The sequence below is a fragment of the Apium graveolens genome, chromosome 10, assembly GCF_009905375.1.
Source record: "Apium graveolens cultivar Ventura chromosome 10, ASM990537v1, whole genome shotgun sequence".
Classification (NCBI taxonomy): domain Eukaryota; kingdom Viridiplantae; phylum Streptophyta; class Magnoliopsida; order Apiales; family Apiaceae; genus Apium; species Apium graveolens.
Genome location: NC_133656.1, coordinates 222340530 through 222366061, shown reverse-complemented (window position 1 = coordinate 222366061; position 25532 = coordinate 222340530). Strand labels below are relative to the sequence as shown.

Below are 25532 nucleotides of genomic sequence, written 5' to 3'. Positions count from 1 at the left end.
CTGTGATCCTTTATATATGGACACTTCTGCTACAACTGATACAAGAGTACCTCCTCATCCAACTCCTATTCACCGTACTGATGATGCTACATCTTTCTCTCGTACTGTTGATGTTACACCTTTACATGTGTCTACTACTCAAATTGTTCCCTTAGACACCTCTTCTTAATCTCACTTACCTCCTACTAGACCTACTCGGGTGCGTCAATTACCAGCAAAATTCACTAATTTTACTGGTCTTTCTCCTCATATTGTCAACTCTATTACGCTTAAATCTCCAGTCACATCCACTTTTCTTTATTTATCAGAGTATGTCCACACTCTACCATTTGATCCTACTCATCTTCACTTTGTTGCTACTACAACTAAAATCTCTGAGCCTACAACTTATAGACAGGCTGTCAAATATAACCGTTGGTGTGAGGCTATGAGCACTGAGTTGGCTGCTTTAGAAGCTAACCACACTTGGGATGTCCAACTTTTACCTCCTGGCAAGAAAATTGTTGGCTGCAAGTGGCTTTACAAAGTCAAATACTTGGCTAACGGAGATGTTGAACGATACAAAGCCCGCTTGGTTGCAAATGGGTTCACCCAAACGGAGCGGCTAGACTATTTTGAGACTTTTGCCCTGGTGGCAAAAATGTCTACTCTTCGAATTTTGTTAGCTTTGGCAGCTAAACACTGTTGGTTTCTAAAGCAACTGGATGTTACGAATGCGTTCTTATATGGCCTCTTACATGAAGAGGTTTTTATAGCCTTGCTTCCTGGTTATGTGCTTTCTTCTGCTTTGAAGGCTTCCTTCCCTGATCAACGTCTAGTTTGTCGTCTAATAAAGTCCATTTATGGGCTTAAACAGGAACCACGTCAATGGTTTTTGGCTCTTTCTGCTACCTTACTTAAGTTTGGTTTTATTCAGTTACTCAGTGACTCAAGCTTATTTAGATTTCAACAAGGTTCCAATGTTGCTTATTTGCTCATTTATGTTGATGATATGTTGTTAACCGGGAATGACAGCAAGCTTCTTGATTCTATGGTGCATTTTATGGACAATTATTTTAAGATAAAGGACTTGGGCCCTCTTACGTATTTTTTGGGTCTTGAGCTGGTTTGTTCAAATGTCGGTATCAGTATTAATCAACGTAAGTGTTAGGTCACACACACTGTAGAGGGGGTGAATACAGTGTATAATACAATCAAATCAAACTTTAATATATTAAGTAACAGAAAACAAACTTTATTGAAACAATAAACTCTGTTACAGTATGGAACTGTTACCTCTCAGTGATGAACAAATATCACGAGAGCTGCTAGGGTTACAATGAATAATATTCTCGAATATATGATAACACTTATAGTGTAAACCCTATGTCTGTGTTTATATACTACACAGTTACAAGATAATCGCTAATTGATATGGAATATAATTCTGCTTCCTAAAATATATCAATCAGATATCTTTTCTTCCAAGTATTCCATTCTTCACGGAATTCCTTCTTCACGCATATCTCTTCTTATATTTATCTCGATCTTCTTTCCTTTAATCAGCTACTGTCCTTCTCTGATCATCCTTCAGCACTTAAGTTCTGATATCTAACTTCTGATGATTATCTCCTTATAATATAAGTACTGATACCCTTAAGTCCTAACTTTCAGTATAAGTACTGATCAACAGTTAAGTACTGATTTATCCTGTTAAGTAAGATCTGAAATCTAAACATAAATTATATTAGCCATGACATTATCAAATATATCTAACAATCTCCCCCAACTTGTAAATTAGCATAATATACAAGTTTAACAGATATTTGATGATGTCAAAAGCATTAAGTACAAATGCATGAGAATTAGACTATATAACTACAACTTACAGTCCTTAAAGCTTTACCAATATTCAACTTCTGATAACAACTTCAGTCTGTACAAATATCAGAATTTAAGCAGTTGTAGATCTTCGACTTGGCTTCATCATCTGATCTCTCTGATGTCAAGAGTTGTTCTGAGATAGTTCTTCAACAAACATTTCTCAGCATATCTGAGTTCATCAATCATTCTCCTTTTGACATCTTTAAGCTCTGCAGTATCTTCACCAGTTTGAAAAATTGCAGCTCTGAGATCATTGATCTTTGCTTTTCTCAACTCCTGATCTAGTCTTATGACATATGCTTTGTCAGACTCCAGATTGAATTCAAGTCCCTTAATACCAAGATATGTTCTGATCTGTACAGTATTAGGCTTCATATCAACAATATCACCATTGTGATCTCTGTACTTTGGAACATATGTGCTGTCAGACTTAACATAATAAAGCCTTTTCTGTCTCTGAATCTGTTCTTTTAAGTAGTTTGCAGTAGTCCCTGTTATTCTGTCATCCACTTGAAGTAAGAAAAGTACATGCTCCAATTCTTCAAAATACTTCAATAGAATGGCATTTTGTCTTATATGATAAACCCTACCATCTGTCATGAAATACAACATGATGTATTCTTTCAAGTAGGTATGGTAAACCATCTGTACAGATTCCAGTTGATTCAATCTCTCAGGAGTTGCTCCAATACCTGGTTCACTCAAGGAAGTTGGATCATTGGTAGTGTTGTGTACTCTTCTTTCATCAGCACTTCCCAATCCAGTTTTATCTCTTGATTCCTTTCCAGTAACTACTCTTGCTTCAAAACCACTTGCAGTAGTCTCAAAGATTGAGTCTGTTTTGCTTTAGTGAATCCTGGTAGGAGTGTCTTTGATCTATCTTCTGATATCAAGTTAACTTCAGCTATGTCAGAGGTTACTTGCTTCTTCTGAATATCAGCACTTACAATTTCTTGACTCTGAACAACTTGAGTCATGTCAGAGGTTGTTTTAAAAACTTTTCTTGAAGTCAGAGCAAGATCATCCTTTTCATCAGTAATTTCTTCATTCTCAGGAGGTACATAAACCTTGATAGGTTCACCAACCTTTTCTTTACCCTTGGATCTTGGATCTATCTGTGGTTGTGATCTAGCCAATGTTGCTTCAGTATGTGTCCTTTCTTTGATCACAATGCCTTTGAGTTTTGGAAGTGGCTTTTTACTAGAAGCTTCAGATTTAGATGTGACTTTCTCTGATTTAAGTATGGCTTCTTCTTCCTTTAAACTTTCCAAGTCCATTCCTGGATTTTCCTGAAGAAATAACTGTCTTGACATTTCCTCATCAAGATCTAAAAGTTCATCAAAACTTATCCTTTTACCAGCAGCAGAACTTATTATTTTCCCAGTATCCGAACTTGTCCTGTGACTAGCTTGTCTTGATGTGAATCCTCTACCTTGACTATGACCTCTACCCATTCCAGAGCTTCCTTGATCATCTTTTTCATTATCATTTCCTGTCAGTGTCTTGTCAGTCTTGCATTTGGACTTAATCACTTTCTCCCCCTTTTTGGCATCAGCAGGTAGTAGAAGAGAGATAAGCAATTCCACTGAGGATTGGATTTCAGTTAGTTGTGATTGCTGAGAAGCTTGATTTTTCAGAATTTCATCAATCTGAGCTTGTTGATGATCTTGAGTCTTCTCAATATAAGCAATCCTGTCAATGGTAGGTTGGAAGAACTTTTTCTTATCAATTTTCCAAACTTGTTCCTGTTTGATAAAGTTCTCCTGAATCTTGTGTAGCTCTGCATGAGTAGTTGAATGAAGACCTTGTAAATGTTTAGTACTCAATGCAGTGACTCTAAGCTGAGTTTTGAAATCATCAGAATTTAACATTTCATCAGCTTTAGTCAAGTGCTCAGCAAGATGCTTGTCAGTTGGAACACATGAAACTGAGTTCCATTCCTTAGTCCACTCCTGACCTGCAGGAGTTTCACTCCAAGGTACTGGTGCTCCTCCGGTAACAAACTTCTCAACCAGTTCAGACTTAGGAAGAGTCTGTTGAGGAGTATGTCCTGAAGGACCTGCTTCGTCATCATCTACAGTTGGAGCAGCATCACCAATATCTCCAGCATTTGCAGCATCAGAAATTAAAGAATCAGTATCTTCTGATAAGACAACAGTGTGAGTAGCAATAGAGGCTTCAACATCCTCTAATTGCTGATCTTGTTCTAAGTTCTGATCAACAGCCATATCCTGATGCTCACCTAAATTCTGATCATCAGCATCTTGATGCAGAGAAGGTGTTGTTGATAACTCTGGAGTTTGAACATCATCAGTAACATGTGTTGTGGAAGGAATATTTACTGTTGGAGCTTCTAAGAGAAGAACTGCAGGCACATCCAAGTTTTGAATATCAATATCAGCACTTGTGCCTGGATCAACAGAAGACACAGAAGGTGTGTTAGCCTTTTCAGAAACAGCTTCCTGAGATGGAGTTGATGGAGAAGAAGTGACTGGAGCAAATTCCTTGTCTTCTGAGATCAGAGATTCCTGATCCCCTTCCTTAGCTGCTTCCTCTTCATCATCTGAAACTGGCCTTTTTGCCCTATGTTTCTTGTATCTCTTTGTTGATTTGGATTCCTTAGGAGTTTCAGGAACTGTCATTCTTCTAAGCCGTTTGAGAAGCCTAGATCCCCCAATTCCAGAATCCTTCTGAGAAGTCACTTTCTCAGCTTCACCTACAACAGGTTCTGAAGAAGGAACCTGTTCCTCAGTATCAGATTCATCTCTCAGTACAGTCCTCCTCCTCTTTTGAGGTTTTGAGGAATAGTTTTTGTCCTCTTTGGCTTGGAGGATGAGGGTTGAACAGTCTGTGAAGTAGAGAGATAGGATTTGAGATAAGTCCTGAGGGTATGTTGAGTAGTATGAGTGGTAGGTTCTGAGGATGATGGTTTTTGGGTGTTTGTGGTTGGTTGGACATCAGAGTAAACAGATCTATAAGTATCAGGATCAGCATTTATTAGGATCTGTTTTACAGACTGAGGAATCTGTAATGGTCTAACCACTGTTTTCTTAGTATCACCATTTACCAGATCATTAAAGTATCATTTTGCAACTCTAAAAGGTGGGGTTGAGGAACTGACTAATTGAGGTTCATCAGTACAAAAAGTATATATAAGTTGACAGAATCTAGCAAAATAGACAATATTTCTATCCTCTGTCATCCTATCCCCAATAAAACCAATTATTCCAGTTGCAAAATCAAAATGAGTTTGATGGATAATAGCATACCCTATGTGCTGACTCAGAATTGGGATAACATCAAAATTCGAATATTTATTCCCAAAAGCTTTGGTGATGCAGTCAAAGAAGAAACTCCATTCTCTTCTGATATTAGCCCTTTTTAACTGCCCAAGCTTTGCCAAACTCTTTTCATATCCCAAATCAGCCATTAACTCCTGAAGTGCTGATTCCTCTGGAGTTGAAAAAGTACAATTTTCTGGGAGATGTAGAGCTTTGCGTATTGTACCAGGAGTGACTGCATAAGATGAATCACCCACTTCAAAAACAATACTGGGAGTGCCATGTTTACCACCATCATCAAAGTGCCCAGTCCGCCAAAACGTCAGAACTTGTTGACTCGAAAAGACTTCAGGTTGAGTTAATGCATACCCAATCTCACTGTGTGCAAGAAGATCTTGCACAAAATGCAATTCAGATGGAGCTTCAGCATGATCAAGAATTGCAGCATAGTTGTTTGGAACAAACTTAGCTCCATCAATGATTAAATCCTTAGGTGCCATGTGAAAAATTGAGATTCAAAAGTGCCTGTTAGGTGTTTGATAAGATGTCTGTATGAAAAACCAACGTGAGAAGAAAGAGAGTAAAAGTAAGTAAAGAGAAAAAATACGAAGAAAATAAAGGATTAAAGAAATCCTCTCTCTGTTGTACTTATACTCTGAAAAAAATGTTACCGTTGGACACCTGTCAGACATGCAGTAATAACGGATAGATACTGGGCTCGAGAAAATAGGAATCATTACTTACTCAGTTGCCTGTTTTCAAGGAAAAACCGTTCCACTTACCCAGATATTCCATTAATCAAGGTGAAACAGTTTTAATTCAAAATTGAAACCGTTCCCACTGAGTTAATTATTTTTCACTGCATCATTAATATTCTGAAAGTAAATCACGTAAAAATGACCAAGATAAATGAGATAAGTAAGTGCTGAAAAAAATAAGAACTTAAATTAAAACAGAATTTATATGGTCATCAGAATATCAATCAGGATTTAGCAATACATTACCAAATATCTTAGAGACAAAATCTTGAAGCAAACACAAATTTCATTAATATATCAAGAGAATACATTTATGAAATGGAAATTACATCAGTACTTATACAAGATTTCCCTAAGCTACGAAACCTAACATCAACAGCCTTAGTCCTAGCGAAGAAGCCTGACAAAGCTGATGATGAAGAAAAACAGGAAGAAGACAAGATTAAATCATTTCTTCTTCTTCCTACTCTCGACAAACAGAATGGCGAGTCTGATGATTCGCTCTTGCTGGCGGAGAGCTGCCAGTCTTTCCTCCTCCATTCGCTCCAGATGGCGATGGTAATCCATATAGAAGAACAGGAGGTTTGTCAGTACCTCCTGTGGGACAGAGTCCCATATCTCCTCAGGAATGGCTGTGACATGCCATTCCTGCTGCCATTCGGCACAGCTTAGCTCCATATTGAAGTTTTGGTAGTTCAAAAACATGTTGAATCTAACCATTGTGTTTTTGAAAGAAAACGTATGAAGGTAAGTGTGTGAGAAAGAATTTGATGGGAAGGCTGATGTGAAGTGGCTGCTTATATAGGCAAGAGAATGCCAGGAGACGTAAAAGTATTTAATGCTGACAGGTAGAATTAATTCTACCTCGTCTCCCTAGACTTTGAAAAAGAATACCATTCATTGGAAAGAGGAAACATGGTTTAAAGCGCACAAGAAACAAGTAACAGTGGACTGTTCAAGTACAAATACCATAGTGACTATTAATCTTCCACTTCAACATATTCAAATATTAACTGAGACTGTTATCAAATTTTATTCACAGATAAGTCAAGTAAAACATTAGACTGTAATATCAGAACTTAGACTTATATCAGAACTTAACAGTCATCAGAACAAAATTTCTTAACTCGAAAAAGGAATGCCTATCTTAGTAAGTCCTCATACAAGTTCTGAGTTATACTCTTCAGAACTTAATCATCAGAATATGCAACCAGAGCTTGTCCTCAGAATTTGTGCAATAATGACACAATGACTGTTTATCTAAAATAACATAGACCCCCACAGAAATTTTCATCATTCAGATGGAGTGATTAGTGTGTGCATTAAGCTAAATAACAGACAAAGAGTAAAGTCTGATTCACTTCAGTACATCTTAGAAATAAGGCATAACTAAAATTTTGTTAAAGAGCTGTCATTGTCCTGAAACCTACGGATGAATGAGTTCATGCTCGAGTCCACCTCAACTGTTTTGTGCTAATTTTATGCATCTTTTGAAATTCTATTTTACAGTTGCTTCTCAGTGTAAGTGAGTCACGACTGCTTATCAGAATTTATGCTATTATCAGAGTATTTCTCCAGTAATCATAGAGTGTGAAAAGTCACCAAGAAAATATTTTGCTTTTCTAATGCATATTTACTTAATACCAGCAATGCACTTGGGTCGTCCCTTCCACATTTTTACTCTAGATCTCAAAGGAGTACCTGATTTTATTCTTTGATCTTTTTGCTTTTTCTTTTGATAAGTGAGGTTTATCAGCACTTAGTACATTCAGCAGTTGTACTAGTATCAGAACTTAACAGATGAGTAGCATTATTCTAATTTGTGACTTAGTAATAAGATAAACAAAGTAAACTCAACTAAGCTCAATTATCAGAATTTGCTAGTGTCATAAGATTTCCACTGAAATAATTACTTCTTACATGAAATCATTTGTTTATTGAAGACTACTAGGTCAGTATCTAGCACAGTTATCCTCATAGGATTGAATAGTTACTTGAACAGACATATCACTTATCAGAGTTTAGAAACATATATCAGACAACAATCAGTACTTAAACGTGTATTTCAATTAAGCACAGAATAAACAAAGAGATTACATTCTGTAAATACTGATCATAAAGTCTGATGCATCAGAACAAAACTAGACAGATTTAGAAAAAGAACCTGAAACCATTCCAAGTTCATTTACCAATCTTGTAAAAGTGGCTTCACATAGTGGTTTTGTGAAGATATCTGCTAGTTGTTGATCTGTTGGAACAAAGTGCAATTCCACTGTACCTTCATCCACATGTTCCCTTATGAAGTGGTACCTGATGCTAATGTGCATTGTCATAGAGTGTTGAACTGGATTACCTGTCATAACAATAGCACTTTGATTATCACAGTAAATAGGGATTTTGAAATATGTTAACCCATAATCCAGTAACTGATTCTTCATCCAAAGAATCTGTGCACAACAACTTCCTGCAGCAATATACTCTGCTTCTGCAGTTGATGTGGAAATTAACTTTTGTTTCTTGCTGTACCAAGAAACCAATCTGCCTCCAAGAAATTGGCAGCTTCCACTTGTGCTTTTCCTGTCAATTTTGCAACCTGCAAAATCTGCATCTGAGTAACCTATTAGTTTAAAATTTGATTCTTTAGGATACCATAATCCCAGAGCAGCTGTTCCTTTAAGATACTTAAAGATTCTTTTCACAGCTGTTAAGTGAGGTTCTCTTGGATCTGCTTGAAATCTTGCACAAAGACAGGTAGCATACATGATATCAGGTCTACTAGCAGTTAGATAGAGTAGAGAGCCAATCATACCTCTGTAGTCAGTAATATCTACTGATTTACCGGTATCCTTATCCAGTTTTGTTGCAGTGGCCATAGGAGTGGATGCACTTGAATAATCTTGCATTCCAAATTTCTTCAGCAAGTTTCTGGTGTACTTGGTTTGACAAATAAAAGTGCCTTCTTCATTCTGCTTGACTTGAAGGCCCAGAAAATAGCTAAGTTCCCCCATCATACTCATCTGATATCTTGATTGCATTAGTTTGGCAAACTTCTTGCAAAGTTTGTCATTTGTAGACCCAAAAATGATATCATCAACATAAATCTGGACCAGAAGTAAGTCCTTTCCATGGTTGAGGTAGAACAGTGTTTTGTCTATTGTTCCTCTGTTGAATCCACTTTCCAGAAGAAACTGAGCTAAAGTCTCATACCATGCTCTGGGAGCTTGCTTAAGTCTATAAAGTGCTTTATCAAGCCTGTAAACATAATCTGGATGTTTGGTATCTACAAAGCCTGGAGGTTGTTCAACATATACCTCCTCCTCCAATTCTCCATTGAGAAAAGCACTTTTCACATCCATTTGAAAGACCATAAACTTTTTGTGAGCAGCATAAGCCAAAAATATCCTTATGGCTTCTAACCTAGCAACTGGTGCAAATGTTTCATCATAATCAATTCCCTCCTGTTGAGAATATCCTTTTGCAACCAGCCTTGCCTTATTCCTTGTAATTATGCCATCACTGTCAGTTTTGTTTCTGAATACCCACTTTGTACCAACAACAGATCTATTCTTTGGTCTTGGCACTAGGGTCCACACTTTGTTTATTTCAAATTCATTTAACTCTTCCTGCATTGCTTGCACACAATCAGCATCTTGAAGAGCTTCTTCAACTTTCTTTGGCTCAGTCTGAGAGAGAAAAGAATTGTAGAGACATCCATTTGAAGTACATGTTCTAGTTCTGACACCTGCATCAGGATTTCCAATTATCAAATCAGGTGTATGTGATTTTGTCCACTTCCTTGTAGATGGAAGGTTGTCTCTAGAACTGGATGCTCCCCCATTATCCATGCTATCTTCATTTTCATTTTCTGATGCTCCCCCGGAAACTATGCTCTCTGAGTTGGAGTCTTCAGTATTTAGATTTTCAGCACTATCAGAACTTGGCTTATCAGAACTTGACGAATCAGAAATTGACTTATCAGAACTTGACGAATCAGACCTTGAAGAGCCAGATGTATGTTCTGATATTTCTTGAGATGTGGTAGGATCTTGAGTATGCTCCCCCTGCATAGGTGCATCTTCCTTTGACGTAGTCACCACAGTTTCAATAACATCAGAGTTTAATCCATCAAAGTTTACAGTATCAGGACTTAGACTGTTAGGATTTTCAGTATCAGAATTTGAGTCTTCATTTTCAAATCTCAGCTGATCATGGTCAATGAAATCTTCAAGACCAGTAATCTTCTTGTCATCAAAAGAGACATTGATAGATTCCATGACCATTTTTGTTCTCAAATTATAGACTCTGAAGGCTTTTGTGGAAAGTGGATATCCAACAAAGATTCCTTCATCAGCTTTTAGATCAAACTTTGATAGCTGTTCAGGATGAGTCTTGAGAACAAAACACTTGCATCCAAATACATGAAAGTATTTCAGATTTGGCTTCTTTTTCTTCACCATCTCATATGGTGTTTTTCCATGCTTGTTAATGAGTGTTGCATTTTGAGTAAAACAAGCAGTCTGCACAGCTTCAGCCCAGAAATAGGTTGGAAGCTTTGCTTCTTCAAGCATTGTACGTGCAGCTTCAATGAGAGTTCTATTCTTCCTTTCAACAACTCCATTTTGCTGTGGAGTTCCAGGAGCAGAAAATTCCTGCTTTATTCCATGGTTTTTGCAGAACTCTTCCATTATCAAATTCTTGAACTCAGTGCCATTATCACTCCTTAATATTTTCATAGAATCTTAGACCATTTTATCCAGATGTTTGACATGATCAATCAAGATAGATGCAGTTTCACTTTTTGTGTGCAAGAAATACACCCATGTGTGTCTGGTGAACTCATCCACTATGACCAACGCATACTTCTTCTTTGCAATAGACATGACATTTACTGGACCAAATAGATCAACATGTAGTAGATGATAAGGCTCAAGAATTGATGATTCAGTCTTGCTCTTGAATGAAGATTTTCTTTGTTTGGCTTTCTGACAGGAATCACAAAGACCATCAGGAGCAAATACTGACTTTGGCAGTCCTCTCACAAGATTTTTCTTGACCAGTTCATTTATATTGTTGAAATTTAAATGAGAGAGTTTCTTATGCCAATTCCAGCTTTCTTCAATTGATGCTCTACTCATCAGACAGATTGCAGAACCATCAGTACTTGTTGAAAGCTTAGCTTCATAAATGTTACCACGCCTGTATCCTTTTAGAACAACTTTGCCTTTCGATTTACTCACAATTTCACCGTGTTCTTCAAAGAAATCAACATGATAACCTCTGTCACAGATTTGACTTATACTCAGTAGGTTGTGTTTAAGTCCTGAGACCAGAGCTACTTCTTTAATTATGACATTTCCAAGATTGATATTGCCATATCCCAATGTTTTTCCAATGTTGCCATCTCCATAAGAAACACTTGTGCCAGCTTTCTCCACAAAGTCTGATAGCAGGGCCTTATTTCCAGTCATATGTCCTGAACATCCACTGTCCAGAACTAGAATATTTTTCCTGTTGCCCTGCAATCATAAAGACCACTAATTATTAGTTTTAAGGACCCAGACTTGCTTGGATCATTTGGCCTTATTAAGTTTGTTAACATTTGCAGCGGATTTAGCATCAGAGTTTATGTTAACATTTTTCTTATCAGAACTTACACTATCAGACTTTGAATCAGAATTTACACTACAAGGAACAATGGAAACTTTCTTCAAAGAAGGTTTTATTTGATAATAATCATAGTACAAACTATGATATTCCTTACAAGTATAAATTGAATGCCATAAACTACCACAATAAAAATAAGGATTTTGTGGTTTGTATCTAACAGACTGACTCTTAACTCCTGATTTTGAAGGTAAGCAGTTAATATTCTTATTCTTCCTGTAAAAAGAAGCCAGATGGTTAGAACTTCCACAATTATGACATGTTTTCCTAGGAGCATCAGGAACAGGTTTATAATTATTGCTTTTATTCACACCTTCCTTTCCATTCCTATTTCTCCTAGGTGATTTTACCTTATTTGCATTCTTAACATCTTTCAGCTTATGTTTAAGCTGCTTCTTTGTCATTAAGCCTATGTTTACTTCAACTGTCTTTTCCTGTTTTAGTTTGTCAGAAGTTAATTGCTTTGTAACTTCTGATTTCTCATTTTCAGACTTTACAGTTACAAACTTAACAGATTTTAACTTTGGCTTTTGCTTATCAACAGGCTTAATTTCTTCAGTTTCTTTACCATTCTTATCTTCTCCATAACCTAAGCCCTCTTTCCAGTTTCCACTACTTAGCAAATTTTGAGTTGTTTTGCCAGAATTAGTCCAAGTCCTGATAATCTCTCTTTCCTTTTCTAACTCAGTTTTTAGAGATTCATTCATTTTTAGCACTTCATCCCTAACATAAAAAGCATCATCTCTATCCTTATGAGTTTGATGGAACATGACTAACTCTTTTTCTAAGAAATCATTTCTTTTCTTAAATGCAAGATTTTCAGAAGTTAATCTTTCACATGTTAAAGTTTGATCTCTATAACTAACAAACATGGTTTTAAGATATCTTCTCAACTCATTAATATCATCAGTATGAAAAGCATAAGTAGTCTGAGGTACCTTTGTTTCAGCAGCTTCAGAACTGCTCTCAGTACTTTCTTTATCAGCATTTGCCATCAATGCATAGTTTTCCTCACTTTCAGAGTCTGAGGTGTCTGTCCAACTTTTCTGCTTTGTGACAAGAGCCTTGCCTTTGTCACCCTTTACTTTCTTGCAATCAGGAGATATGTGGCCTTTCTCACCACAATTATAGCATTTAACATTGGTGTAATCTCCTCTGTCAGACTTTCCTCCTCTGCCTTCAGATCTTCTGAAATTCTTCTTATCAGAACTTATGCCTTTCCTGGAAAACTTCTTTCCCTTCCTGAACTTCCTGTATGCAATCTTTGTGATTCCTTTCACCATAAGAGCACACAACTTCATCATCTCCTCATCAGCATCAGTCTCAGGCAAGCTTTCAGAATCTGAGTCATCATCACTTTCAGAACTTGAAGACTCAGTTTCAGACTTTATGACAAGAGCTTTACCCTTGTCTTTCCTTGAGGAAGCTGCTTTGAGGAATTCTTCTTCAGCCTTAAGAGCAACTGTCCTTGACTTTCCTCCTTTCCTCTTGCTTCTTTGTTCCATCTCAAGCTCATGAGTCTTGAGCATACCATAGATTTCGTCAAGAGTTGTTTCATCAAGATTGTAGTTGTCTCTTATTGTCGTTGCCTTCAAATCCCAGCATTCAGGAAGAGCTAACAGGAACTTAAGGTTTGAATCTTCAAGATCATACTCTTTATTAATCAATGACAAATCATTCAAATGTTTGACAAATCTATCATATAAATCATTCAATGACTCATTAGTCTTTGAGTCAAAGTGTTCATACTCTTGAGTGAGTATTGTCTTCCTGTTCTTCTTAATTATCTCCGTTCCCTGACACCTTGTTTCCAGAGCATCCCATATCTCCTTAGCAGTCTTACAGTTGATTACCCTGTTTGACATTACATTATCAATGGCACTATGCAGTAAGTGTCGTACCTTGACATCCTTAGCAATTGATGCTATATCTTCAGCAGTATAATCACTCTTTTCCTTTGGTATGGTCTTTGCTGCTTCACCTGCAACTGCAACAGCGAGCTTGGTTGGTTTGTGAGGCCCTTCCTTGATTCTATCAAGGTATTCTGGATCTGTTGCTTCCAGGAACATGGCCATCCTTACCTTCCATATGGGATATTCAGATGGTCTCAGTATGGGAACCCTGATAGTCTCATACCGACTTTGAATTTGTGGCTTTGGAGGTTCTTCAGTTTTGGTAGGCTTAGTTGGAGTTTCTGTGTCAGACATGATTGTGTATGGATCTTTAGATGTATGTGTGTTAACAGATTGGCTCTGATACTACTTGTTAGGTCACACACACTGTAGAGGGGGTGAATACAGTGTATAATACAATCAAATCGAACTTTAATATATTAAGTAACAGAAAACAAACTTTATTGAAACAATAAACTCTGTTACAGTATGGAACTGTTACCTCTCAGCGATGAACAAATATCACGAGAGCTTCTAGGGTTACAATGAATAATATTCTCGAATATATGATAACACTTATAGTGTAAACCCTATGTCTGTGTTTATATACTACACAGTTACAAGATAATCGCTAATTGATATGGAATATAATTCTGCTTCCTAAAATATATCAATCAGATATCTTTTCTTCCAAGTATTCCATTCTTCACGGAATTCCTTCTTCATGCATATCTCTTCTTATATTTATCTCGATCTTCTTTCCTTTAATCAACTACTGTCCTTCTCTGATCATCCTTCAGCACTTAAGTTCTGATATCTAACTTCTGATGATTATCTCCTGATAATATAAGTACTGATATCCTTAAGTCCTGACTTTCAGTATAAGTACTGATCAACAGTTAAGTACTGATTTGTCCTGTTAAGTAAGATCTGAAATCTAAACATAAATTATATTAGCCATGACATTATCAAATATATCTAACAGTAAGTATGCTATGGACATTGTGCACGATGTTGGTTTGCAAAGTTCAAAATCATCTTATATACCCATGGAACAACACCGTGTCCTGTTGAGTGATACTTCTACTTCACTTCTATTAGATGCTTCTCCATACATGCGTCTTGTTGGACGTCTCATACTTAACTCTCACATGGCCTGATTTGTCTTATCTCGTACATATTTTAGCTCAGTTTATGCACACTCCTCGCGAAGCTCACTGGCATGCTGCACTAAAAGTTGTTAAGTACTTACATGGAACTTCAGGTCAAAGCTTGTTCTTTTATGCCAATGCTGATCTTTCTATCATTGTATATTGTGATGCAGATTGGACTAGTTGTCATGTCTCTCGATTATCCTTGACTGGTTACTGTGTTATGATTGGAGACTCTCTTATGACCTGGAAATACAAAAAGCAGCACATAGTCTCTCGATCCTCTGCTGAGGCAGAGTATCGTTCGCTTGCTGATACGTGTTGTGAAATTACATGGCTGGTGTCACTACTTGCAGACATGAAGTTTTCCAATCTCACTCCAGTTACTCTTTGTTGTGATAATAAATCTGCCTTACATATTGCCTCCAATCCAATTTTTCATGAGCGTACCAAGCACATGGAGATTGATTGTCACTTGGTACGTCAGAAGATTCAACAAGGTTTGATCATGACTCAGCATCCGCCTTCTGTAGAGCAGCCTGCTGATTTGTTCACCAAATCATTGTCCTCTTCTCAGCTCAGTTACCTTCTTTCCAAGTTAGGTGTCTCTGCACTGCCTTCGCCTCCTAACTTGCAGGGGGATGTTACATATACTAAAGATTGACAGCTCTTAGCCAGCTCATATGGTGCCACATCAGCTTAGTTAGTTACAGAAGTTGTTATTCCCTCTGATTGTATATAACATCTTGCTGCTCTCTTGTGAGATAAGATATTACATAGAATCTATATATTTCTGTAATTCAGTTTTTATCTTCATTTGAATAGAGATTGATATGTGAGATTATATCATTTCTATCAATAGTACCCATGGTTAATCAAATATGATACGAGGGGTTTTTTTGAGCTACCATTTTGATAAGGAGGGTTTATTTGAACCAAAATAAAGTATAGGGGCTTATTTGCTCTCACCCTTTTAATACAGGGTATTTTTTGTCCCTTTACCCAAAATATAAATAAGTTATTTCACATTAATGCAATGTGAGTAAGTCACAATCTACAAAACTCGGTATACTATACGGTGACGACATTAAACTGATTATTGAATGAATACAATATTTAAAAAAAAATCCACAAACAAATAAAGATACCAATTTTGAAATAAATAGACACATGTTGGCTGTTTGAATTTTTAATAACTCATCCATCTAATCATCTCATGAAAATACCATAACAAATGCATCAAAATCAATTACAAATTACGTAATCAGAAATATATTTGGGGGCCAACATAACCGTGACGGGAGCTTAGGTAACAATTCTAATATTGTCACATTTTTTTAACTTTTAAAACTTTAAATATGAATAAATTTAATGTCTTTCAAATTCTAATCTAAAAAGAAAGGCTCGGGATTTGAATTACCTTTTAACATATTATAAATATAATAGGTCTTCTAATTTGTAATTTATAATGGAAAAAGATTCGGATTAAGAATCTAATTTATAAAGGAGAAAGTTTCAGTTTCGAATTATCTTTAACATATTAATAGTAGATATGTATTAAGTGAGAAAGATTAAAATTATGTATAATAATTTACTAGTATAAAACCCGTGCGATGCACAAATTATTTTTAATATTATATAATTTTTGAATTTAATTTGAAATGAAAATTTTAAAAGATAAAATTTATTTATTTAAATTTTTTAAATATATGATTTGATAATTTACTAGTATAAAACCCGTGCGATGCACAAATTATTTTTAATATTATATAATTTTTAAATTTAATTTGAAATGAAAATTTTAAAAGATAAAATTTATTTATTTAAATTTTTTAAATATATGATTTGATAAAAATTATAAATATATCGACATTTTAGTTTTAACAAAATGATTTAAAAATATAGTTTTATTAATATTTATATGTGTGTTTACAAAAGATAATTATGTTTTAATTAAAAGATAAATTTTAATTAAGATCAATAATATACGAATTATCTTTAATCTGTTATATCGATCAAATCCATTAATTATATTTATATTTATTTTAGTTTAAATTGTTTAAGTCCGAATAAATGGTAAAAAAAATGTATTAATGGTAAAGAAATATGTTAGCTCGAACAAAAGTACTTATTATTCTATTTTAACTGTTCTAATTAGTTTTTTATTTTAATTTTGATTTATCATGAATCAATTGTATAATTTCTTTAGTTCGGATAATTAGTATATACTGATTTATTTTAGTTTGACGCTTTTATATTGACTAAAGAATCTTTATTTTCGTTTTATTAAAGTAGTATGAATATTATTAATATTGAAAAAATCCGTAATTATATAAACACAAACATTGTACCCATAAATCTGCTATTAAACTTTTAATATTTTGGATATTAGGGTCAGATTGCAGTTATCCCACTCTTCTAAACCTACACTTATACACTTAAACCTACACTTATACACTAATACATGCCATCTAATTAGGTAAACTTTAAATTTATTTCTAACCCGATCAATATTATAAGAATTATTTTTAGTTCGAATTTAGTTTTGGTTTTAGCATAGATTAATAATATACATTATTTTGTTTTAACCCTAGTTTCGTTATATTAACCGGAATCCTAGTTACATTGTTTGTTTTTAATTTTATTTTAGCCCCAAGTGAATATTATTTTATTTCAAACAAATAAATTATTTATTTTATTTTATTTTAGCCTCATGAAATTATATTGACCAATGAATTAACTTTCCAAGATTTATTTTGTGTTAGTCTGGTTCAATAATATATTTTTTGTCAGTTTTTTTTATTTTAACATGAGTCAACAATTCTTTATTTTAGCATCATGTCCGTTGTATCAACCAAATTCAGCTAATTATATTTTATTTTTAGTTTAATTTTATTTTAATCCTGGCAAATATTTTTTTAAACCGAACGGTTAATATATTATTTTGTTTTATCGTGGACATTATATCGGCCAAACGAATTTTCCTTCAAATTTTTATATTATTTTAGCCCGATCCAATAATATTAATATTTTTAGCGGGATCAATGGTTTTTATTATTTATTTTTAGCCCGAGTCTGCAAATCCAACTAACTACATGCAGTTTACTTTTATTTTTTATTTAAGATTTAATCGATAATATAATTTTATTTAGCCCAGCTTGATTGAATTATATTTTTTTAATTATATATATATATATATATATATATATATAATTCTATTGTGAATACTTATCTATTTTATGAAAGTGTTTTATTTTAAGTATTTTTATAATTACGGTGACCAAACCGACTACCAACCAAACTTTCATTGTTTCGTCTTTAATATAATAGTTTAGATAGATTAAGGAGAGACATTTGAATCTATAAAGTAAGATTATAACTTTTATCTAAATTATAATAAATTTTTATTAGTATTGTATTTGACGGAAGGTCAAAATATTTATTATCTAAATTATGATATGTTTTTTTATTAATATTGTGTTTAAAAGGAAAGCAGCTCAAAATATTTTTTATCTAAATTAATATAGTTTTTAATTAGTATTGGGTTTGACGGGAGTACGACTCAAAATAATCTCTATCACACTTATAATATTTTTTTTATCTAAATTATAATAATTATTTTTATTAGTATTGTATTTGAGAAAAGTGTTACTCAAATAATTTTGGGAATTTGACAAATATACCAACTTTTGGAAATTTATTTGCAGCACTACTACCTTACTTATAATCTTGCAAATTTACTATCTTTTTAAATATACAAACAATTAAATTGCAAAAATACCATATTCATTTTCTCATTTCTTTTTTTAACTTCTCTGCCCTCTCTCTCACTCTTCTCTCTCTCCTCCTCATTACACAACCTCATCCTCCACAATTTCATCAATGACCACTGTTGGGCTTGCTGAGCATGCCTAACTCCACATTAGTATGATATTGTCCGCTTTGGGCTGAGCCCGCACGGGTTTGTTTTTGGGCACCTCCCAAAATGCTTCATACTAATTGGAGTTATCTGACTGCTTATATTCTAGCAAACTGCCCCTCCCACAAACGATGTGGGACAACTCCTAACAATCTCCCCCTTCACACATCGGGCCCGACACCTGTCGATTTTGCCCCCTTCAGTGTGACCAGGCTCCCCCACGACCCATACTGAAAGTCCATCTGGCTATTTGCTCCTCCTAGGCCCATACTGGAAGGCCCATCTGCCTTTTCCTAGAGCCCATTCTGGGGCAAGCCCATCTGCCTCTTCCTAGGTAACTTCTGGAGCCCATCTGAGATTGTTTTGAACCGTTTATAACCTGAAGCTCTGATACCACTCGTTGGGCTTGCTGAGCACGCCTTAACTCCACATTAGTATGATATTGTCCGCTTTGGGCCGAGCCCACACAGATTTGTTTTTGGGCACCTCCCACAAGACCTCATACTAATTGGAGTTGTCTGGCTGCTTATATTCTAGCAAACTGCCCCTCCCACAAACGATGTGGGACAACTCCTAACAATCTCCCCCTTCACACATCGGGCCCGACACCTGTCGATTCTGCCTACTTGTTGGGCTTGCTGAGCAGGACTAACTCCACATTCGTATGATATTGTCCGCTTTGGGCCGAGCCCGCACGGGTTTGTTTTTGGGCACCTCCCAAAAGGCCTCATTCTAATTGGAGTTATCTGGCTGCTTATATTCTAGCAAACTGCCCCTCCCACAAACGATGTGGGACAACTCCTAACAATCTCCCCCTTCACACATCGGGCCCGACACCTGTCGATTCTGCCTCCTGATTGTGTGATCTGGCTCCCCCTTGACCCATACTGGAAGTCCATCTGGCTATCTGCTCCCCCTAGGCCCAAAGTGGAAGATCCACCTGCCTTTTACTTGAGCCCGTTGTGGGGCAAGCCCATCTGCCTCTTCCTAGGTCCATTCTGGAGCCCACGTGAGATTGTTATGGACCGTCTCAACCTGGCTCTGATACCACTTGTTGGGCTTGCTGAGCATGCTTAACTCCACATTAGTATGATATTGTTCGCTTTGGGCTGAGTCCGCACGGGTTTGTTTTTGGGCACCTCCCAAAAGGCCTCATACTAATTGGAGTTATCTGGCTGCTTATATTCTAGCAAACTGCCTCTCCCACAAATGATGTGGGACAACTCCTAACAAAAAGGTGCCCAAAACCAAAACCGCGAGAGCTCGGCCCAGAGCGGACAATATCATACTAATGTGGAGTTAGGCCTGCTCAGCAAGCCCAACAACCACCTCCTCCACTCCTCCGCCACCACTCACCTCCGATAACCACCCCCAAACCACCACACCCAATTCCCTCCCTTCTAATTACACAACCTCAATTTCAAATCTCCACAGTCTTCAATCCGGCATACTCCCACCATGATCGTCTCATTCTCTCCCCTCTCATCTCTCTCCCAACCAATCTCTCTTGTCTCTCTCCTACTCTCTTCTCTCTACACTCACCGATTCTACTTAATCCAACCTCTCCCCAACCTCCGTATGCAACCACCTCTCTCAATTCGAACCTCAAGTTCCCGAAGCCTCTCTTCGCCCTAGACTCTCAGCTTTCCGACGCCGACGACGAGGACGATGACGGGGCGGCGGAAGAGTATGACGACATTTCCGCTGAAGTTTTCGAAGGCATTGAAGAAGGATAGGATGATAGTGGGGATGAAATTTAGGATTCTGTAAATGGAGATGTTGACATCATTGCGACGAAGGTGAAGTCGGCATATGAGGAGTTTAAGTGGCAGAGAGTTGTGAGGATGATAGTTGATTTTGAGGTTGTTTTTAGTTGATTTCATGGTTATTTTGTGGTATAAGTATTGGCCTGCAAGAGCATTCATTTTTCGCCATTTACAATCACTTGTACAACTTATTTTGCAATTAAATGTAATTTTCAACATATTTTTTAAATTTGTATTTGTGGTTGCATATATGGTTATTAGCAGTTGCAGATATATTTGTAAATGCAACCTCCGTTTTTTTGCAAATATTTTTTGAAAAATAGTATTTTTGTAATTTGTTTTATAAAATAACTGTATTTTTACAAAAAGTTTGTAAAACTTTGGTATTTATGAAAAAAGCTCAATAATTTTTTATCTGAATTATAATATTTATAAAATATTAATAACTCGAACAGAAAGTTAATTTGAAAGTTTAAAATAATTTAGAGTACGATAATTTCTTATATCGAAACAAAGCATCGGGGGTAACGCGGATCGTCATTACAACTTTACAAGGTACTAGTAGACTAGGCGTACTTAACATAGAGTGAAGTGTGAACTGAGACTAGACTAGAGAGCCCAAAATGAAGTTAAATCTGGTCACTACTGCTTTAGCTTTTGCAATCGCTTCCATCATCTTAGCTTTTAGTGCAACCCGTTTAGTTATACCCGACCCGATACCCGGGTCCGAGAACCTACTTAACGCTTCTCATATAATCCTTACAGTGGGAGCTGTGGGACCCGAGAGTCTAGCTTTCGATCCTAATGGAGAAGGTCCGTACACTGGAGTTGCCGACGGTCGCATACTCAAGTGGCAAGGTCAAGTCAACGGTTGGATTGACTTTGCTGTCACTTCTTCTAATAGGTATTCAAATTATTTGTACTTTAATTTTAAGTTTGTAGTGTGATATTTTTTATTTTTTCAAAGACGTTACTATGTTTTTCTAGTGTTTTTAGTTTGTGTGTGTTTCAGTTTGGGCTTTTTAGTAGGCTCAATGCTGGTAAGCTATTGTTTTTAAAGCGACCTTGCATTCACATAAAAAATAATATGCTAAACCTTTTAGTATTAGATGCTTGCTATCGTTTGCCATGGACTCGGACTGTAGTGAAATAGTATTATCTATGTATCTACTGATATTAGTAATGTAATAGTAATATATAGTCCGGATATGATAAAATTTTACACCTTAAAGATGACCAAACAAATGTTTAATTTATTTTGATCTTTAAGAGATTCACTTTAAATTAGGTTTATCTCAGGTTGCATTTTGCATAAGAAAGTGTGATAATCATTTCGCAAAAAAAAAACAGGAAAAGGTGGTCAAGTACATCTAACTAACAGCTTCTCCCTTGGTCTATACCTGCACAAAGTTCATTTACATGGATATTGTTAGCAGATAATGGAGGAGGACAGATATCTGTAATAGCAACTGCGACTTACAATAATAAATTTCTTCAAATTATAGGTAATCAGGATACTACAGCCGCTATATTTAACATGTAGCCACGGCCGAAGACAGCTTGCTCTATGGTCTTGCACGATCAACCTTGCTTTAATAGTATATGAATTAAAAACCAGCAAAAGTAGTATCGTGGTTTTAATTTAAAAACATAATAGAATCTGCTACTATATGGTTAGTAATATCTATTTAATAATATCTAAGTTGAAACAATAATAAATGTATGAAGCGGTTAGTTTCTCTGTTTAAGCATTTTACATTTTCATGGATGGTTGAGAGATTCTACAGTCAGATGTTTGGAGTTTATAGCATATGCGTGTTAGGGACAAGAGAGTTTATCACTTATTTTTTGGGTGTAATGTATGATGCCTGCCTGTTGATTTTAGCTATTTCAGTGACTAATTATATAATGCTTGTTATTTAGTGTCTCTCGTATGTTGTTTAGTGTCTATGCAAGTATTACTCTTATTTCACATTTAAAACTGAGGGTCTTTATGGGAAACAATCTATATATATACTCTTACAGTTAGGGGTAAGGTTGGCGTACATCTTACCCTTCCTAATCCTGCTTGATAATCAGTCCGGAATACCTTGAGTATGTTTTGTTTATCTCCTTGTACTCTTAAAGCAACAATTTTTAAATTGTTAATTTGTATAAAATAGAAAGCAAGTTATACTAACAAAGAACAAGAGTAAGAGTTTTCATTATGATGGAATAACTTATTTAAATGATAGTCTTCTTTACGGTAAATGTATTAAGATAGTGACGTTACATATAGTTTCTTGTATGGTTTTGTTTTGTGCAAATTCAGGACTGCGTACTGCCCGAGTACCAGTACTTGTCGCTGAACAAGCTAGCAGCCTACATGCTTATAAAATGAATTTCCTTTGTTATTAACTTGATCAGCCTCCAAGTAAACATTATGATAATCATATGCATAGCATTTTTATTCATAGTTTTTTTCCGATAGAAGTGAGTATATGAAATTGATATATTTCATTGCTACGAAATGTAATTATATATTGCTTTATGTTTTGATATGTACTTTAATTGGGTGGTAGTTCTGGACAGTCACTCTAAAATTAATAATATCTTTTTGGTTGTTAAGGAGCGCCTGTGTCCGCCCATTTGCACCGGAAATGGAGCATATATGTGGGAGGCCATTAGGACTACGATTTGACCAGAAAAGTGGATATCTTTATATAAGTGATGCATATCTAGGTCTTCAAGTAGTGGGCCCATCCGGAGGTTTAGCTACTCAACTACTTGCTGAAGTAGAGGGCGAACCTTTACACTTTACCAATGATATGGACATTGATGAGGAAGAAGATGTAATTTATTTTACAGACACAAGCAGAAATTTTCGCAGAAGGCAAGTCTCTTTATAAAGCAAGAAACTGTTTTCGTTATGAATCTAGTTTTAGTTTGTTCCTTGTCTATGTGGTGTTGTGTATGATAGACAAAATTGTTTATTAAATTTGGGATAGTTCAATTATTACAATCTAACTATTGGCGCACACTTGTCCAATAATGCTCAATTGCGCAGCCTCTACCCCAAGACACTAGTAAATAGTAATTTGCTTTTATAATCTAAATATAACTATATTCTTTTTCCACCTCAAAGGTCTATTGTAGATTACCTTCAAATTGATTTCAGAATCTTGCCTTATGATTGATGTTTATTTTCAGATTCAACGTTACCTTCTATAGAACTAGCCAAGTAGCTAAATTTCATTAATATTTTTCTTTAGAACTCTACCCAGAGGAATTATTATTTGTTTACAACATCTTAAGATAGACTTTTCTGCAACCATGCTTTCCTTTTCCTATCCATCTGACTTTGATATGTTTGTCCGTGATAATTTTTTCCCCTGATAAATACAATGGGGATATGCATTCTTTTCCTGACACCATTATATATCCTCTAGGATGTTAGTACTCTCCACGACATGTATAGTGTGTTGGAAGGAATTTATTGGTGTATTAATAATAATCTAATTATGTTACATTGACAAAGTCAGAATTATTTTCATGTTTGTGGTTTACGTAGACAATTTGCATCAGCAGTTATTGGCGAGGACAAGACAGGTAGGTTGATAAAGTATAATTGCTCGAGCAAAGAATTAACTGTTCTATTGCAAGGCCTTGCTTTTGCAAATGGAGTGGCACTAAGCAAAGACAGGTCATTCGTGCTTGTAGCTGAATGCACCTCTTGTAGAATCATAAGGTTTTGGCTTAAAGGTCCCAAAGCAGGATTATCTGAAACTTTTGCCGAATTACCAGGATTTCCTGACAATATTAGAAGGAATTCCGATGGAGAATTCTGGGTGGCTGTACATAGCAAAAGAACAACTCTTGCTAAGTGGGTCATTACCAGTTCATGGGCGGGAAAGGCATTGTTGCAACTTCCACTAAGCAACAAGCAACTGCACTACATGTTAGGAGGATATTACCCTCATGCTGTGGCAATAAAACTAAGCGATAAGGGAGAAGTCCTAAAGGTCTTAGAAGATCTTGACGGAAATATAGTAAAATTTATTAGTGAAGTGGAGGAGAGGAATGGAAGGTTGTGGATGGGATCGGTATTAATGCCTTACATTGCGGTATATGATCTGTAGTAGACATGTAGCCCCCCTGTTAGGTGTTAGTACTGATGCATGTAATGCTGATGCTTAATTGCTTATAAATGTTAATCATGTCTCTTTCCTGTGAGCTTAAATTTTCAATAGCAGAATTAGTTGTGACCCATGTTTTAGGTGTACTTGTGTATTTTTTCAATTTAAAGAGAAGTATTGTCAGAATTTTCAATTTTGTTGTGCATTGACCATGTTGATTAGTGCTCTTTGAGTTAATACTCTAATCTGTTTGGGTCTACTTTCATTCATTCCTTATCTTTGGACCATTCATTCCTTGATCCTTTCGTTGACCAATTTTGTTCATAATTTTTAATTTCATTCCTCCTAACAGGACATTAATATTTCTTAACGGGGACACCATGAATGAGGGTAGATGGCAATGCCGAATTCATGCAAGGGCTATTGAGGACACGGGGCCTCACGATATTAAAAATTAGTTGTTTTTATTAAAATTTTAAGGTATATATATATATATATAATTAAGTGTCCTCAGTGAAAAAATTTAAGTGTACATATAATATAATATTAATATAATTTTTGTAATTTGAGTCATATTTAATTTTAATAATATTTATATGATCATAAATTTAAGATTACATAGTTAAAATACTAAATTTCAGCATGTAGTATAAAAAAATGCAGTAAAATGATCAAAAAATTTAAATTTGGATTGAGCATGTAGTACAAATTTTTATAGTAAAAATGATTAAAAAAAAATAAAAGTTGGACTAGTAACATGTAAGTCAGTCAAGTACGTGAAATTGGGTGTGATGCGTGAATGTTGTAAACAGGATGTAATGATGGATGATGTTTGGTCCTGCCTATGGCCGATCCAGCTCCCAACTGCCAGAGACCGGAAGAGAAAATAAAAGTATAACAATAAATTATTTCCTCCGAGCTATTTCCCTGATTTTTATAAAAACTGATTACTTAAATTTTAATTAGCTTGTAAACTAGGTGACTGTAAACTTCCAAGTCGGTAAGAATCTGTATCACAAGATATGCAACTTTGTTTATGGTTTACCCAAGCTGTGTTAGCACAACCAATACATAAAACCAGACCCCTCCACGGTAATGCTCATTTTTTTACAAGGTCAATGGT

General features: G+C 35.6%; 1 protein-coding gene across 1 annotated transcript; it reads left to right on the top strand.

Moving 5' to 3' along the window:
* The first annotated feature begins 20818 nt into the window (after positions 1–20818).
* On the top strand, positions 20819–24602 carry LOC141692710 (protein STRICTOSIDINE SYNTHASE-LIKE 10-like). Its single transcript, XM_074497631.1, has 3 exons — positions 20819–21198; positions 22903–23166; positions 23845–24602. The coding sequence occupies exons 1-3, from the start codon at positions 20918–20920 to the stop codon at positions 24410–24412; spliced, it is 1113 nt and encodes a 370-aa protein (XP_074353732.1). The 5' UTR covers positions 20819–20917; the 3' UTR covers positions 24413–24602.
* The last annotated feature ends 930 nt before the right edge of the window (positions 24603–25532 follow it).

Excerpts from the sequence above, each read along its gene's own strand:
- LOC141692710 (XM_074497631.1), top strand. The coding sequence starts at position 20,918 with ATGAAGTTAAATCTGGTCACTACTGCTTTAGCTTTTGCAATCGCTTCC. Across the intron at positions 21,199-22,902 it reads GCTGTCACTTCTTCTAATAG|GAGCGCCTGTGTCCGCCCAT; the intron begins GTATTCAAATTA and ends TTGGTTGTTAAG. Across the intron at positions 23,167-23,844 it reads AGCAGAAATTTTCGCAGAAG|ACAATTTGCATCAGCAGTTA; the intron begins GCAAGTCTCTTT and ends TGGTTTACGTAG.